General features: G+C 46.3%; 1 protein-coding gene across 1 annotated transcript in view; it reads right to left on the bottom strand.

The window, feature by feature from the left end:
• Nucleotides 1-18,353, bottom strand: part of LOC137430743 (NFX1-type zinc finger-containing protein 1-like) — a 207,167-nt gene that overhangs the window by 150,019 nt on the left and 38,795 nt on the right. Inside the window, exons 3-5 of the mRNA XM_068121518.2 lie at nucleotides 13,901-14,104; nucleotides 9,037-9,240; nucleotides 5,222-6,712 (exon numbers count right to left, since the gene is read on the bottom strand). Coding sequence (XP_067977619.2) covers nucleotides 5,222-6,712; nucleotides 9,037-9,240; nucleotides 13,901-14,104 — 1,899 coding nt within the window. The remainder of the gene's footprint in view (nucleotides 1-5,221; nucleotides 6,713-9,036; nucleotides 9,241-13,900; nucleotides 14,105-18,353) is intronic.

Here is an 18,353-nt window from a genome sequence, read left to right as displayed (position 1 = left end):
CTCTTGAATCGCTAGTACCTCAGAGACCATGAGTTGGTAATAATTTATATAATTCACACAGTGCAATACGTGCAGGCCGCTCCACGGAGCGACCTTGCGGCCTTATCAATGAGGCGAGGCGTGACACCACATGTGTCTCAGCATACCTCAGATCAAGTTTGAAAACCAGCATCAACTGTGCATAAATTTGCATATTCGATGATTTTTGACAAAGTTATTGCACTTTGAACTTTGGTAGGGGACATGTATTGCAGCGCAATACTCAGAATGCTTGTTTTTCAAGATATTCATCTCAAGGTTCAGACATACATGGCGGTGGCCATCTTGGATTTTGACGTGGCGACCCAATTTTCAATAGTGTTCGTCCTTGTGCCTAGATACACCCACACACCAGATTAGAAGTTGGTACTTCGCTTGTTTTTCAAGATATTCAGCTCACAAGGTTCAGACATACATGGCGGTGGCCATCTTGGATTTTGGCGTGGGTTGCACCCACACACCAAATTTGAATGCGGTCCTTCGCTTACGCACGCACGCCCGCACGCCGGCATGCACGGACGGACACACAGACGGAGCGGAAAACCATAGTCCCCCTTTCGCTCCGCGGTGCGACGAGGGACAATAAGGGCCTGATGTGGTAACCACCCGGGTATGCGACATGGCAGCCTCTCCCTGAGACTCTGGGACAGCCAGCATGTGATGACCTGCCATGCTGTGCTGGGTCGAACCATGTGGACAGGAACGGTATAGCCCACCGGACAACCATTGGAGCATCTTGGAACATGATGGTGTGAGCATGGTCTTCCACAGATGTTCCGCTGTGATATATCGGCTCTCAGCTTGGGAAGAGAGCCCTGGGTTTGATTCACAGATAAATTGGGAAACTAGAACGAGCCAAGCATACGGGGCCATGCTCTGCTGGCAAGTGTGTGGAGAAGCGCCCTTCTTTAGGGAAAATAGTGAATTGTGGAAAAATTGGCATGGGCAATTTGAGGGTTATATGCAAAATTGAGGGAGAATTTTGTGAGGACGTGGTGCAAACTTGGGTGATTGTCACCATTATCAATCCAAGTGTGTTAGACCAAAGTGTTGGAGGCTGGGACAAAATTGATAGGTTAGTAGGGCACAACCTTCAACTGGCTACAGGGGCGATGGCTCCAATATTGGGAGCTGGGCAGTCTGGAGGTGAAAGTGGTGGTATGTGTGGCCGAAGTGTGCGACCAGTGTCTTCTGGGATTGAGTTCCCTGGTGGAACACGACTGTCACCTAGACCTTGGGCGAGGTCATATGTGGTTTGGCACTGAGTGGCTGCAATTGGTCACACTGGGGGATGACGTAGAGTCGCAGGGGACATGGCTGGGGGATGCCACGCACTGTGACTGTGCCCCTCAGGTCCGAGGCCATGGGAATGGCAGAGTTGGCAGCAGGTGCTCACCACATTGGCCAGCTTGGGCTCGTGGAACTGTGGTCCTCACAAGGGGCCGAAGGATTGATGGTGGGTCACGCCCTTGTGGACAATAGTGGGCCTATGTTGGCGGTTCGACCGTTCAGCTTGTCCGATAGCCCTCGCACGGTAAGGGTAGTAAAGGTCACCGGAGGAGGTGGATAATGCATGCTTGCCAGTACAGCCGGGTAAAAGGAAACATTTGGGGGAAATTGATTGGCCCATGGGATAAGGGGAATTTAGGAGTGGTGGATGACACTCTTGGACCCGACCAACCTGCGACAACCTGCACTTAAGGTAAGGTGCCTTGACGTTTACTGTCCCAGGTGTTCGGTTGGGTGGGGGTGGGCCAAAAACAAGATAATTGGAGTGGGGGTGGGTGAAAGTGACCCAATGGTCGGTAAGTGGATCAGGTTGTGTACCACAAAGTGTCTTGTGGTTGGTGTCTGTTATGTGTAAAGGGTTTTGTGTTGTGTTGATGCCTGTTGTATTCAAGAGGCGAGTTGTGTTTGGAAGAGTGAGTGGGGATTATCACATGCATGCAGGCCATTGCAGTGTAGGAACACAATCACCATCATTGCATTACAGTGCAGTCCCCATGTGCTGTCTTTGTCTTTCCCTCGCGGTCCCCATGTGCTGTCTTTGTCTTTCCCTCGTGGTCCCCCTGTGCTGTCTTTGTCTTTCCCTCGTGGTCCCCATGTGCTGTCTTTGTCTTTCCCTCGCGGTCCCCATGTGCTGTCTTTGTCTTTCCCTCGTGGTCCCCCTGTACTGTCTTTGTCTTTCCCTCGCGGTCCCCATGTGCTGTCTTTGTCTTTCCCTCGCGGTCCCCATGTGCTGTCTTTGTCTTTCCCTCGCGGTCCCCATGTGCTGTCTTTGTCTTTCCCTCGCGGTCCCCATGTGCTGTCTTTGTCTTTCCCTCGCGGTCCCCATGTGTTGTCTTTGTCTTTCCCTCGCGGACCCCATGTGCTGTCTTTGTCTTTCCCTCGCGGTCCCCATGTGCTGTCTTTGTCTTTCCCTCGTGGTCCCCCTGTGCTGTCTTTGTCTTTCCCTCGCGGTCCCCATGTGCTGTCTTTGTCTTTCCCTCGCGGTCCCCATGTGCTGTCTTTGTCTTTCCCTCGCGGTCCCCATGTGCTGTCTTTGTCTTTCCCTCGCGGTTGTCAGTTCTTTCACGAGCCTCGATTCAGTATAGAAAAAAAAAACAAAAAAACAGTGGTTGAGAATTGAATGGCAGCAGGGGAGGAAATGACGTGGGATTATGTGGATGGGGAAGGTGTGTGTGTCCGCAGGAATGGATCAAGCTCTGGAGGAGTGGTGCCTGTGGCCCCCCCTGAGGTAGTGTCCCTGGCAGCCAGTGGTGTCTGGCATTGGAGACCCGTCAGAGGGGGGTCTGGTTGGGCGACCAGCGGGTATGGAGACCCCTGGCGACCCGGAAGAGGTCATGGGAGCCTGAGGCCAAGGGAGCCTGGATGGTGCGGAGACCCTCCTCGGCAGGATATACAGAAAGGCAGCTGTTTGGCTGTCACAGAACTGAAGAGTTGAAGGGGGCCGGGGAAGTCATAAAGGCGAGTGACTTGTTTTTGGACTGCGGGCACCACAGCCTGAAGCACCCCCATCATCTTGGTTGTATGGAACCTCCCCCGCTGCCTAATTGAAGCCATGGTCTTGCAGGGTTGGAATATGTGTTTTGCTTATTGGGGTTATATGTGTGAGTGTGTAGGGGAAAGTCCACCAATCCAGGTCACTGAACTGTACCAGAAGGACAGGGCCCTTGGAAATTTGGAGCAGGCAAACTGGGAAGGCTCCGCATGTAACGTTGGGTATTGTGGCATCCACAGAGGAACGTGGTCTTTAGAATGGGGTTGTATAAATGTTATTGAATTTTAGTTTGTACAAATGTTCTTGAAGTTTGAATAAGGTTTGTTGTTAAGGTAGGTTTTGCGTGACCTTCGACATTTTCTACCCGCCCCAGGAGTTAGGAGCGAGGAATCAAGTTTTGTAAATATTTGAATTGTTGGTGTAAGGGGTGTAGAACGTGAAGGAGAACAGGTAAGTTAGCTACAGCTCGCTCCCCACAGCCACTCCTACTTTATTTCATAGGCCAATTAGGTGCGAGTTGGTAAGTGGTAAGGCTGGAACGGTAACGCCTGCATTGAACCTCGAAGGAGCAACGGTTCCTAGTGGGTGGGGGGGGGGGGGGGTTTGTGAGGAGGGCCTGCGTTACGTTTGTAGAGGTAGGTGATGACATACCATAGTGGAGATAGAACTGTGTAGGGTAGCATGGACCACGTGCGAGTAGGGAGCCAATCTCGATGTATTCAAGTCGAAAAACTGTGAGCTTAAGATCGTTTACGTGTCTTCACACAGGGGGTGGAGCTTGTGTTAACTAGGTCGGATTAAGATTAGTTTCCCCAGTATGTGATTACCTCCTGTGGTTTTTTCCCCTATGGTTTTTACATCTACAAGGCCAGCCATGCAAAGTGCGCCATTAAACAACAACAACCGACATAACTGCGACAGAAACACGAACATTCCCGAGCAGAGCCGAACGTTTTCGATAGACAATTAACGCCACCACCAATCGAGCAAGGAAAAAGGCTACGCCCCGAAGTTTATCATTGGTTGAGCCTAACCATGGGGCGATTCAGTGGAACTCGGCGATTGGTCGGCGTGACGTCAAAGCAAGAAGATTTGAGTAGGAAGAAGAAGAATAGCAGCCTCTCTCTCACACGCCGGCTTCTGTCCCTGTCGGTCACTTTTTGTCTCGGGTGGCTCTCGGCTGCTGCTTGCTTGTGTGCTGGAAAAGGACGCCAGCAATTGTTTGTTCGGCTGGGTCGTGGAGTTTGTGCGCTTTGGAGGAGAGAGAAAGAGGAAGAACAGCATGCCTCTTGGGTCTCTTTCCATAGGAGTTCTCTTGGATTTTTGCCCGAACAAGGTCATTCGTGAGCTGATGTCACCAAGGAGCTCTGGACTGCGTTGGTAGTGTTTTGGCGACTGCTAGGCTTGTGGTAGGCTCAAGGCCGTACTGTTCGTCACCAGGACGAGGAGGGCCAATCTCAAAGGCGGCCGTCTCGGCTGCTTGCTTCACACCTGGGCATTTTCGACGCGGGGTTTCGGCGCCATTGTCGGAGAGCTTACCGCGAGTGGTTAAACCACAGCAATGACCATCAAGCTCCTAAAAGCCTCAAAGACCACAGCTGTGTATCGGCCGACTTGATAAAACATTTGGTTTTTATTTTATTTTTCCCCTTGTCTATTTGTGTGTCTGAGTGGAGACGTCTCACTGCAGCGAATATTTAAATCACCTCAACATTAATTTTGACATTTTATTCTTTGCTTTAATTTCATTAAATTCATTATTGTGCATTTCATTTGTTGTGTTGTATATTTGTTCTGTGGGTTTCGGATAAAACCTGGTGAGCTCCGCGCAGGTAAGCACGCCGCCCCTACAGTCCCGTGCGCGCCATAAAAGGTACCACCAATTTTCGGCTTCATCGCCGAGGAGTAAGACCGCCCAGCTATCTGTCCAAGGCTGGTGTTCATTGGCCACGGACTTGACATTATTATGGCCCAATCCTGGAGTCCATCTTGGATCAGTTATTATAAGACAGTCAATTGTATTTACGTGTACATGTAAACTCAAACTACAACATTGTGACATTGCAACCCCAGTTCGTAAACTTGCAAATCATATATTATTTAATTGTGGAAAGGTTATGAATATTGCAAATAATTATTTTGTCATCAGGTTAAAAGCAAAATGCCAACAAATAATTTTACCTGTGCCTGGCGGGCCTTGAATGATGGCAATCTCCTGAGTTAGAGCAGCTTGCAGCGCTTTCATTTGTGAAGAGTCCAGACACAGCTTTTCCTCTGATGGCCAAGTTGCTGAGTCCAATGCTTTTACCATTGTTTTTGAAAATGGCAAAGATCGATTTCCAAGCAGTGGAGAAAAATCCAACTCTTGGTGCTGTGCAAGGTGTAAGGGTGGCCGAATGTCTGTTGAGCAGTCCACAATGTAGGACTTGAAAGGCAGTGATTCAGAATGTGTCTCCTGAAGACCCTTCAGGACATAGCAGTATGGCTCAAAGAAAGATGGTGACTCAACCATGAGGAAGACTGCTCGAGTTAGGCGCATTCTTGACAGTTCCTGCAAAGCTTCAGGAAAAAACTTGATTGTCACTTTCCCTTTTTTCAATTTAGAGGCATCTCTTTCTGCGACTATGCCAAAAATTGCACTTTTAAATTCATCCTGTGACAAGGATACCAGGTTACCGAAGATTAAACGCTTGGAGCTGTCCCAACATACATGTCTAAGGGAGCAGGTTTCAAATTGTACATTGTGAACTCGCCCCACATTGGTGATGCCATAATAAGTGATCTGAACATTTTTGTACACGTACATGCTTTGCTGACGTCGTGTCTCATGATTTTGCAGTTCTCTAATGCCCTCACGAAGAGGTTGTACAACATCCTCTCGCAACAGACGAAATTGCACATCCAGGTAAGTCTCTGCATCTGGATAACATCCTTCTTCCACATTTTTTCGAAGAAACGGCTTTGTATTGTATTGAAGTTCTTCAGCAGAAGGCACAACTGAAAGATGTCTAAAGTTATCTGGTGGTAATTTTGAATCGTAGATACTTTGTTGCCGACCCTTCCTCATCTGAAATAGAGGAGTGACAAGTTTCTCTGAAAGAACTCTAGCCAAAGACATTGTTTCTGACGGGATCGGCTCACCAACAGCTTTCAAACTGCGCAATGCAGATTCAGCTGAAGCGAGTAGCAAAGAAACTTCGGTAGCTGAAGCCTGAGGGAGAGCAGTGAACACAGCATGCCCCAGAAGCAGTGATGAATGCAGCATTTCAAGAAGAGCCCCTGACATTTGTTCAATCGATGAATGGCACCCAACTTTCGTTAAAATAGTTGGAAGGGAGCGGCGGAAAAATGTCGAAGATCGAATCATAATGAGGACTTTTTTCCACTTGTCAGAGCTCTTTGTTGTACAGGCACGACACAGTGTAAGGCACAAGACTGTCACCATTTCCTCATCTATGTCCATGTCCTTCTTGGGCGTTAACAGGACTCCCAGTTGAGGTATGTATTCCACCAAAATCTTCTGAACTTTTGAAGCATTCATCTTCTGCAACTCCTTGAGATAATTAAGGTTCAGTGATTGATCCTGATTTTTCACTGTTGCACGACTTTGAGAACGACTTCTCCCTCCTTGATAAGGCCGAGAAGCATTCGGCCTTCCCCAGTCTCCTGCACCTAGTAAAAAGGAAAATTAGAGTTGAATAACTAAAATCACATTATGCAGAAAATGTTAAATAGACAAACATTTATACTTATTCAACTGAGCAAAGAAATCATTCATACTGAGTACAATAGAAAAATTCACTCGGAGACCAAGGCATCTTGCAAGCTCAAGAAAAAAAACATCACAATCATTCTATGAGCTAAATGCAAAGGAAGAAGACAAAATAAAGGCAATGCAATGGACCCCCTGAGACACTGCTTTTTGAATGTCGTGAACAAACTTGAGTTGCAACACACCAAATGTAATTTGTGCCAAGTTTGGTCACAATCCCTCCTGCAGTTTCAGAGAAGAAGTTGCAAGTGCTTACAGACAAACGACGTGGATCCCATAAGCTACCCAGAATTATGTTCTCGTTGAGCTAAAAAACAAACTTTAACTGAAGCCCAATGGCCAATTTTAGCTCATGTCACCCAGTACGATCACAAAGTGTTTTTCATACATATTGTTAGATGTGCAAAACCTTCATGATGACATTTCCTTTTAGAATGGAAACACTGTATTACATTATCGGACCATGCAACGTAAGTGTTATATGGGCAGCAGGTGATAGTTTGTTTTGTCGTCCGTTATCAGTTTATTCTAGTTTTCCCCTCAGCCTTGGTTTCCATGGCGTCAAACTTGGCAATGTGTGAAGCAGGGGTGCCAGACCACCGTGGAGAGAAATACTCCATGAAGCTGTCGATGAAGGCCTTGAAAATGGATAAGAGTTCAGGTGTGCAAAGGAAGGATTTGTACGACAGAGGATGCCCAGTCGGCGACTGGCTTTGGAGGCCAACTTAGATATTTGGTTTACTCAAGATTGTGGATGATGGTGAACCCAAAAAGTTTGAGTAGCTGAACTTCAAGAGGTTGATTAAGAAAGTAGATGGGAGGGCTTGCCAGAGGGTCCTACAGGGGATAGAAAGGGAGGGAGAGCGAGAGTGTGTGTCAGATTTGTTAGGATTGAAAGACATATTTCAAGGGTTTGACCAGCTTGTGATTCTATCAAATTCTAAAAAGAGGGGACAGGCTACCGCCGGCCAATCTGAAGGATGAGTGATGTCATCACAGAGGGTGAAATCATCAGCAGAGAGACAAAGTGGCTTTTTCCAAAGAGTGAAAAAGATCGTCGACTAAGAAACATATGATATATGGCAACCAGCCCAACCGAGTATAACAAGGCTTTATAATCTTCATCCCATGCTGGCAGGGTGGCTGAGAAGTACGCACATTCAGGTCGGAGTTGTGTCTTCTGGGTTTTAATCCAGACCCAGCTATGAACCATCACTGCAGTGTTTCGCAGGCAGGGTGATTGATCAATATGTGTTCCATCCCTCGGATGGACATTAAACAGGCTTCCCGTCTGCTGACATTAAAAACCACCTTTAGAGGCCATTTTTCCCCGCAAGGCGGGGGTTGGCCTTTTTCGGGGACCGTGGTCGTTGTTGTTTTTTTGGTCCCCTTTTTGAAGCAATGTTTTACGGCCGGATGCCCTTCCTGTCGCCAACCCTTTTTGTCGCCTTTTTACGACAAACAGGGAATTACCAGTGAACTGGTACTCAATTAGCCGACCTCGGAAGGATGACAGGCTGAGTCAACCCCCCTGGTGTTAATTCAGCGATCGACCAGGATTCGAACCCAGGATCCGAGGATGCTAAGCTGGCACCCTAGCCGCTAGCCCAACACCAGGGTGAAATCATCAGCAGAGAGACAAAGTGGATTTTCCAAAGAGTGAAAAAGATCGTCGACTAAGAAAGATATGATATATGCCAATCAGCCCAACATCGAGTATAACAAGGCTTTATAATCTTCATCCCATGCTGGCAGGGTGGCTGAGAAGTACGCACATTCAGGTCGGAGTTGTGTCTTCTGGGTTTTAATCCAGACCCAGCTATGAACCATCACTGCAGTGTTTCGCAGGCAGGGTGGTTGATAAATGTGTGTTCCATCCCTCGGATGGACATTAAACAGGCTTCCCGTCTGCTGACATTAGTTGGTGGATATTAAAGATCCCATGGTGACCTTTGTGAAGAGAATATGAACTATTGGCGGCACAATGGTCACATTCCAAATTCCTGCCCCAACCTTTGTCGAACGTCAGGCCTGGCCAACTGCTTCGGGAAAGACTTGGGACAAATCTTCCGAGGACAACTCCACAATAACATGGCAATAGTTGGGGCTGTTAAAGAAGATGATAGACTTTATCCCATGAAACTTTACTTGTTTCATCAAGTGTCATGTATTTTAATAATCTATACCTGAATTACATAGCATCCGTACCAACCATTGGTGTTACCTTGTGCTAGATGTCCAAGAGACTGGGAAATAGGTCGGGTAAGATTATGGTTCAGTTGATATCCCGATTTCCGAAAATGTCTGCCTCTCCCATGACCGTTGGTGGTACGAATTTGTGCAACTGCTGAAGAAATGCCATGGACATCAGCAAGATGATGCTTTCCATCAGTCAAACTTCTGTTCCAATTGCGTTCTGGGATGCCACCTGTTGAAGCAACACATGCAAACCTTGAAACAAAGTACCTGGTTTGACTGAGAAAAAAAAAAAATCAACAATAGAATAAACAAACAAAAAGTAGTTAAAAAGAATATTGCCGAGTCCCCGGGGTCAAGACCCCTGGGTGACGGATGGCCAACCGAGCTTCGACTCCGAGGCATTCACCAAAAACTATGGTGGTGCCTTTTACACGGTCTACACTTATTTGGTCTCCACAATTCTATATTTCGCTGTGAATATTACAGAACCTTTGTTTTTGATTCACAACTTAATATATCCTTTTAAATCAGAAAATAAAAAGAAATCAGAATCATTGGAATCTCCCGCGATGAAGCTAACTCCAAGGGCCTTTCACTCACTCACCGCAGGCAGGTTGGTGGTCTTTCCGTCTTCTACCGACTCCTCTCTGGCCTTGCCCCCCCAGCCCTCTCTGGGCTCTGTCCCCCAAATATTCCTAGAGGTCGCACAAGATCTGCCTGCAACCCTCTTATGGTTAAACTGCCAAAATCAAGACTTTCTGCTCACCTTCACTCCTTCATTCCTCTTTTCTCCCGCCTCTGGAAGAAACTCCCTCACTCTCTTCAGTCCCACTCCCCCCTCCAGGTCTTTAAAACAGCTGTTCACCACCATCTCTTATCCTCCCCCATCCAAAACCTTGATCTTTTCTACCCCCGCTAATTTCGGTCCCCTTGTGTTTTATACTTCTCCCACCCCCCCCCCCCCCCCCTTCCCACGCCTCCTGCCCCCAAGCCCTCTCCCTCCCACACTTCTCCCTGCTCTCAAATGTTGTGGTTGTGTGCTTCCCCTTCTCTCCCCATCTTGTCTTCCGCTCCCTCTTTTTGTATATTTTGTTTGTCTGGTTGATTTGTTTGTGAAATAAATGTTAGCTCTTTCACGAGCCTCGATTCAGTATACAAAAAAAAAAAAAAAAAAAAAAAAAAAAAAACTCTGGAACAAACTCCCCCACTCCCTTCAATCCCACTCCTCCCTCCAGGTCTTTAAAACAGCTGTTCACCACCATCTCTTATCTTCTGCCATCCAAAACCTTGATCTTTTCTACCCTCGCTAATTTTCACCCCAGATACACTTTTTAGAAATTCCAACTTCTTTCCTAGTCCTGCGGCATAGCAGACCAATTGTTCAAATTGTTCTAAAAGCACCAAAATTGGCACACATGTAGATTAATATATTCTAAACATTTTTGGATATGGAGGCATTCAAGATTAGCCCTGTGGAAGATATGGCGGCCATTGTTCAAAATGGCCGCCATTTACCATTAGCGTCATTACATAGACTTCATTATGTGTCGTTAGTATGGTGCTAGATGGGCCAAAATTCCTTTTTTTTACATCAGAATTAACATCAATAAGTGTTTAACAGATATTTAGATGAATCTTCTCAAAAATGGCCCTCAAATTGCTGGCAAAATTGCAATGGAATGGTAGTCAAAATAATACACAGAGTACGGGGAGTTTACAGTATGGTCAGATTGTAGTTATATAGTCGACCAAAAGCCCAGTCCCAGTCAACCTCTGGTCCGGCAACCATCCAGCGCCTCAGTGCAGTTGGATTGTCTGTTGGAATCTTGAATGCCTCCATATCCAAAAATTGGAATTGGAATTATTGGAGGGGGGAGGGGGGGGGTGGTCATGAAATTGTGGTCATGAAAAAGTGGTCATGTGGTCATGTCATGTGGTCATGAAAAGTGGTCATGTGGTCATGGTCATGATCACGTGGTCATGTGGTCATGATCATGACCTCTACACTCATGATCAATCACATGATCATGTGGTCATGTGGTCATGGTCACATGAAAAGTGGTCATGGTCAAAAAGTGGTCATGAAAAAGTGGTCATGAAAAAGTCATGAAAAAAAATCCAAAAATTGGAAGTTGGAATCTTGAATGCCTCCATATCCAAAATTGTTCAGAATGTATTAATCTACATGTGTGCCAATTTTGGTGCTTTTAGAACAATTTGAACAATTGGTTTCGTATTTTTTACTATGCCGCTGGGCTATCCTGGAAGTCCTTGCAGTGTCCATATGTTTTATACCTCTCCCACCTCCCCCCAAGCCCTCTCCCTCCCACAGTTCTCTCGATGTCCTTGCTCTGAAATGTTGTGTTTGTGTCCTTCCCCCTCTCTCCCCATCTTGTCTACCACTCACCTTATTTTGTGTTTTGTGTGTCGGTTTGACTTTTTGTGTGATTAATGTAAGCTCTTTCACCAGTCTTGTCTACAAAAAAAAAAAAAAAAAAATGGCATCGATAAAATTATTGACACCTTCGATTTAATATTTGGTAGCACGAACTTGGTTTTGTTTTATATATATACAAAATCGAGGCCTTCGAGAAGGGAAGGATTTGCTAATCAAACTCATCGAATCCAACTGAAGGTAATCTCAGTTCCTTTCACAAAGCTCGGAACAAGTGTGCGTCTTCCCTCAGGAGAGCCAGGAAGCAATATCTCTCTGCTCTCACAACTGAACTCTCAAACCTGTCTCCCTCCTCCAACTCCTGGTGGCATCTGGTCAAATCTGTTTCTGGTGTTTGTTCCCCCTCCATCCCCTCCCTTACCTCAAACGGCTACACAGCCGACTACACACGTGAAAAAGCTGAACGCCTCAACTCTGTGTTTGCCTCAAAATATTGTGTCCCAAACCCGTCTCTCTCTGTTCCCACCTTACCCAACGTACCCAGCTGCTCCTGGACTGTGTGTCCTTCTCTCCTGATAAGGTGGAGAAGTCTCTGTCAATCCTCAACTCTGATTATGCAACTGGACCAGACGGCATCAGCCCACGGGTCCTAAAATCCTGCTCTGCCGCTCTATCTCACCCTCTCTCTGTTCTCTTCACCCTCTCTTTTGCTCAAGGTCATCTGCCATCTGCTTGGAAATCAGCCAACATTACCGCTTTACACAAAAAAGGTGCAAAAACAGATCCTTGCAACTTCAGACCAATCAGCCTGCTTCCAATAATCAGCAAGGTCATGGAATCAATCATCGCTTCTGACATCAAATCTATCCTTTTCTCCAATGGCTTGATCTCGGATCATCAATTTGGATTCAGACCAGGTCATTCTACTCTGGACATGCTGCTTCTGCTGTATCAACAATGGATGGAGGTCCTGAATGCCAAACAGGAAATTAGAGCTGTCTCCCTTAACATATCACGTGCCTTCGATACGGTCTGTCACCCCGCTTTGCTCACCAAACTCTCCTCCTATGGTATCCATGGAAATCTCCACGCTTGGCTGGCGGACTTCCTCTCAAGTCGTAGTCAATGTGTGGCTTTGAATGGGTTACTCTCATCTCCCCTTCCTGTTCAGGCTGGAGCTCCCCAAGGCAGTGTTCTGGGCCCTGTGATTTTTCTGGTCTTCATCAATGATCTCTCTGACTCTATGGAAAATCCTCTCCATCTATTTGCTGATGACTCCACTCTCTGCCGCTCCATTCCTCATCCCTCAGATCGGCAGTTTGCAGCCTCCTCACTCTCTGCCGACCTGGACAAAATCACAGATGGGTCAAACAAGTGGAACATGTCTTTTAATCCTGACAAATCTCACACTCTCACTGTGTCTCTCCGAAAAGACCGACTGGACAACCCTCCCATCTACTGTCTCAACAATCCTCTCCAAGAAGTTCTGTCACTCAAGCTTTTGGGTCTCACTATCTGCCATGATCTTTCCTGGGAAAACCACATTTCCAAGCTGGCCTCCAAAGCCAGTTGCCGACTGGGCATCCTCCGTCGTGCGAAGTCCTTGAACAAGCATTTTGGTTTATGTCCAAATCCAAATCTAGCCTATCCATGGGATCAAAACATAAACTGTTCAGTCTGGTGGAAGAATGTGCTCTGTGGAGGAAGCAAGTGCCATTCTCGCATGTAGGTTGTGACATCATGCAGAAAATGAGTTGTGTTCACATTGAAGGATGGGTCTGGCAGGATAGCCAAAGCCCCCTGGCAGAATTCACACTTACCTCTGAGCTGTTCAGATGAATGAATGAATGAATGATTTAATTAATTAATTATCGTTTTAAGGCAATTTTTCCCTGCGAGAGCGGGGGTTAGCCTTGCGGGCCCCATGACAATCATGGTTCCCTGTTTGAGACAATGTTTTTATGGCCGGATGCCCTTCCTGACGCCAACCCTTAGTCGCCTATTACGATACGCAGGGATACGGTGTACCTATTCTAAATCAGGATACACACCTCTGAGCTGTTTAGCCTGGGTGCAAAACCAGACGCAGCTACAAGAGCTGGCAACCGGTGTTTCAGAGGCAGGTCGATTCAATAATGTGTGAACCTTCCCTCGGATGAACATTAAAAGGGCATCCCTTCTGAAGCATTAAGTGGTGGATGATAAAGATCCCACGGTGTCCTTCACAAGGAGTAAGCGAGCTATCACCGGCACGATGGCAAAATTCAAAATTCCCGCCCGAACCCGAGTTGAAGGTCAGGACTGGCCAAACGATTTTTGAAAATATTGAGCCAAGCATCCCTCGGCCAACCCTACAAGAACGTGGGGGTAATTGTGAACTTTAAAGTAGATGATAGTTTTTATCCCATGAAACATTAGCTGTTGCATCAAGTGTCATGCATTTTAACAATCGATACTTGAATACCATTGCATCTTTTCCAACCATTGGAATTACCTCGGGCATGATATCCAGGTTGCTGCGAAACAGGTCGAGTCGGATTATGGTTCGGTTGATATCCCGATTTCCCAAAATGTCTTCCTCTCCCACGACCATCAGTGATACGAATTTGTGCAACTGCTGACGAAATACCATGGACATCAGCAGGATGTTGCATTCCACCAGTCAAACTTCTGTTTCCATTTTGTTCTGGAGTGCCATCTGTTGAAGCAACACATGTAAACCTTGAATCAAAGTACCAGGTTTGACTGAGAACAACAAAAAAATCTAGAACAGAATAAACAAACAAAAAGTCGTTTAAAAAATAAACAATAAACGTGAATAAGCTCGATAAATTCAAGGCACACGTTACCCCATACGTTCAAAAATAAAAATAAAAAGGACATATGAACGGTTAGCCCCTCCCTTTTTATTTCCATGAAGTTATCTCAGGCCATTCATCACTGAACGCTGCCATTTTGTCTAAATCTCGATGTTACCGGGCACTTGAGAGTACGAGTGGAAAATTTGATTGGTGAGACAGCATACATTTTTTCTAAAATAACACGAAACTGAAGGTTTCTGGGAGTGTAAACAATGCGATTTGTGTTCTCGTGTTCAAATATATAATTAAATTGAAATAAAAGAAATGTTTTAAAAGCTGCAGAAGAACAAAATGATTGAATCGGAAGATTACCGCCGTTGATAAATTTTATTCAAACAGCCATTTGCACTACCTTATTGGACACGTTACATAAGTTCTTCATACCTGCTTCTGTCCTTCGTAACCTCCCTAAAAAACAGGAAATTTCCGGTTTGGAGTGATTTTCAATTTTTTTTAATGCTAGCCAGATAGACAGACAGAAGCAATTACTTTCCTCCACGTGGGACGAGGACGAACAATTTTGCCAAGTTCACAGCCAAAGTCCTGCTAAAATGCAGGTTTTTAGAAATATAAACAAGGCGATTCGTGCTCGACAGTAGAGATTTGTGTAGAGAGAGAGACAGTGTTCAAAATATGAAATTCAATTGAAAAGGTTTCAGCACCTACACGAGCCTCGATTTTATGGACAAAATAAAAGCCTTTATGGACGTTCCTCGATCATAGACAAAATGACAGATACTATGACAGATTGAAAGACACGGACATCTTCTCCACCAGTGCGTCCTCCTCTGTCCCTCATTCCATATTTGAACAAGTCTCATTCTTCCCCACATCCCACATTTGTCCAAGTCTCCCTTTACTTTGTCCTTCAACCAGGCTGTTTGTATCCCCCACCACTTCCTACCTACGCTTCCTTTTGTTCTGTTGCTTCCTGAACCATTCTGTATTCTAGCTCTTCCACGAGCTTTGCCTTTGTATGCAGAAATATGCAAAGTCCTATTCCAGATCCTATTCCTGGGCCCAGTCCAATTCCTGAACTTCAGGAGTGATCTCTCTGACTCTCTGGAAAATGTCCTTTATGCATTTGCTGACAGTTCCACACTCTGCTGTGATATTCCTCATCCTTCAGATAAGCAGGCTGCAGTCTCTCCACTCTATTCAGACCTTGAAAGAAAATTACAAGCTGGTCAAATACTTGGAATTTATGTCTTTCAATCCTGACAAATCTTATTCTATCTATCTATCTCTATCTCTATCTCTCTCTGACAATGACATCAAATATCAAAGGACAATCAAACCTGTGGGAAACTATCCCACGTATAAATATGTGGGAATAATATCACAAATATAAATAACCGGGACAATATCAGAAGTGTTGTTTTATGCCTCCGCCCCCGAAGGTGGCCGGAGGGAATATGTTTTCGGGTTGTCCGTCCGTCCGTCCATACAGGCTAAAACCTCGTTTTTCTCAGCAACCACATGGCAAATTGAGATTAAACTTTCAGGGTAGGAGTGACACCTGTGCAGAATGTTCTTATGATAATTGTGACGTCATAGGTCACGGGTTGTGGCAGCCATCTTCAATAAAACACAAATAATTAAATTATTTCTCAGAAAACGCTGAATAGAAAAATTTGAAACTTGGCACATTGTCAAGTTCTCCCAATGGGGAACAACACCACGATAATGATGGCATCATCGGTTTTTTTGTTTTGTTTTTGGTTTTTGTTTTTTTTTTGTATACAAGATCGAGGCTCGTGAAAGAGCGAACATTAATCACACAGAAAGACAAAACAGACACACAAAACAAATAACATCGGGAGCGGTAGACAAGATGGGGAGAGAGGGGGAAGGACACAAACACAACATTTGAGAGCAGGGACCGAGAGACATGGAGACATCGAGAGAACTGTGGGAGGGAGAGGGCTTTGGGGGGGAGGCATGGGAAGGGGGGGGGGGGTGGGAGAGGTATAAAACATATGGACACTGCCAAGACTTCCAGGAAAGAAGTTGGAATTTCAAACAAGGTGGATCTGGGGTGAATTAGTGGGGGTAGAAAAGATCAAGGTTTTGGATGGGGGAAGATAAGAGATGGTGGTGAACAGCTGTTTTGAAGACCTGGAGGGAGGAGTGTGATTGAAGTGAGTGTGGGAGTTTGTTCCAGAGGCGGGAGAAAAGAGGAATGAAAGAGTGAAGGTGAGCAGAGAGCCGAGATTTCGGCAGTTTAACCATCAGAGGGTGGTTGGCAGATCTTGTGCGACCTGTAGGAATATTTGGGGGACAGAGCACAGAGAGAGCTGGGGGAGCAAGGCCGGAGAGGAGTCGATAGAAGACAGAAAGACCACCTACCTGCCTGCGGTGAGTGAGTGAAAGGCCCTCAGAGATAGCTTCATCGTGGGAGATTCCAATGATTCTGAAAGCTTTGGATTCAACAGCGTGAAGCCGAGCCAGGTGTGAAGCAGGAGCACCAGCCCATAGGGGAGAACAGTATTCCATTGAGCTGCGGATGAAAGCCTTGTATGTGGTGAGGAGCTCAGGTGTGCCTAGGAAGGACTTCGCACGACGGAGGATGCCCAGTCGGCGACTGGCTTTGGAGGCCAGCTTGGAAATGTGGTTTTCCCAAGAAAGATCATGGCAGATGGTGAGACCCAAAAGCTTGAGCGACAGAACTTCTTGGAGAGGATTGTTGAGAAAGTAGATGGGAGGGTTGTCCAGTCGATCTTTTCGGAGAGACATAGTAAGAGTGTGAGATTTGTCAGGATTGAAAGACATGTTCCACATGTTTGACCAGTCTGTGATTTTGTCCAGGTCTTCAGAGAGTGAGGAGGCTGCAGACTGCCGATCTGAGGGAAGAGGAATGGAGCGGCAGAGAGTGGAGCCATCAGCAAAGAGATACAGAGGATTTTCCAGAGAGTCGGAGAGATCATTGATAAAGACCAGAAAAAGCACAGGGCCCAGCACACTGCCTTGGGGAACTCCAGCCTGAACGGGAAGGGGAGATGAGAGAAATCCATTCAGGGCCACACGTTGACTACGACCAGAGAGGAAGTCCGCAAGCCATGCATGGAGATTTCCATGGATACCATAGGAGGAGAGTTTGGTGAGCAGAGCTGGGTGCCAGACCGTATCGAAGGCACGTGATATGTCAAGGGAGACAGCTCTGATTTCCTGTTTGGCATTGAGGACCTCCATCCATTGTTGAGACAGCAGAAGCAGCATGTCCAGAGTAGAGTGACCTGGTCTGAAACCAAATTGATGATCAGAGATCAAGCCATTGGAGAAGAGGAAAGATTTGATATCCGAAGCAATGATGGATTCCATGACTTTGCTGATAATTGGGAGCAGGCTGATTGGTCTGTAGTTGCAAGGATCTGTTTTTGCACCTTTTTTGTGTAAAGCGGTAATGTTTGCTGATTTCCAGGATGCTGGCAGATGACCTTGAGCAAAGGATAGGGTGAAAAGAACAGAGAGAGGGTGAGATAGAGTGGCAGAGCAGGATTTTAGGACCCGTGGGCTGATGCCATCTGGTCCAGTTGCAGAATCAGAGTCGAGGTTTGACAAAAACTCCTCCACCTTGTCAGGAGAGAAGGTCACAGAGTCCAGGAGCAGTTTGGTTCGACTGGGAAAGGTGGGAACAGAGAGAGATGGGTTTGGGACTAAGGATTTTGAGGCAAACACAGAGTTGAGGCATTCGGCTTTGTCACGTGCGATGTCAACTGTGTGGCCATTTGAGGTAAGGGAGGGGATGGAGGGGGAACAAACACCAGAAACGGATTTGACCAGACGCCACCAGGATTTGGAGGAAGGAGACAGGTTTGAGAGTTCATTCTTGAGTGAGGAGAGATAGTGCTTCCTGGCACTCCTGAGGGTAGACACACACTTGTTCCAAGCTTGGTGGAAGAAACTGAGATTTCCTTCAGTTGGATTAGCCTTCCAAGAGGCAAAGGCAAGTTGTTTCAGGGCAACTGCCTCACCACAAGATTCAGTGTACCATGGACGGGAGGAAGGGTAAGACAACTGAAGGCGAGATGGGATAAATCTGTGCATGAGAGAGATCAGTTTGCTTTGGAAGAATTCCCAGGAAGA

This window comes from Myxine glutinosa, chromosome 7 (assembly GCF_964187855.1).
Source record: "Myxine glutinosa chromosome 7, kmMyxGlut1.1, whole genome shotgun sequence".
Taxonomy (NCBI): domain Eukaryota; kingdom Metazoa; phylum Chordata; class Myxini; order Myxiniformes; family Myxinidae; genus Myxine; species Myxine glutinosa.
This window is presented reverse-complemented; position numbering and strand designations above follow the sequence as displayed.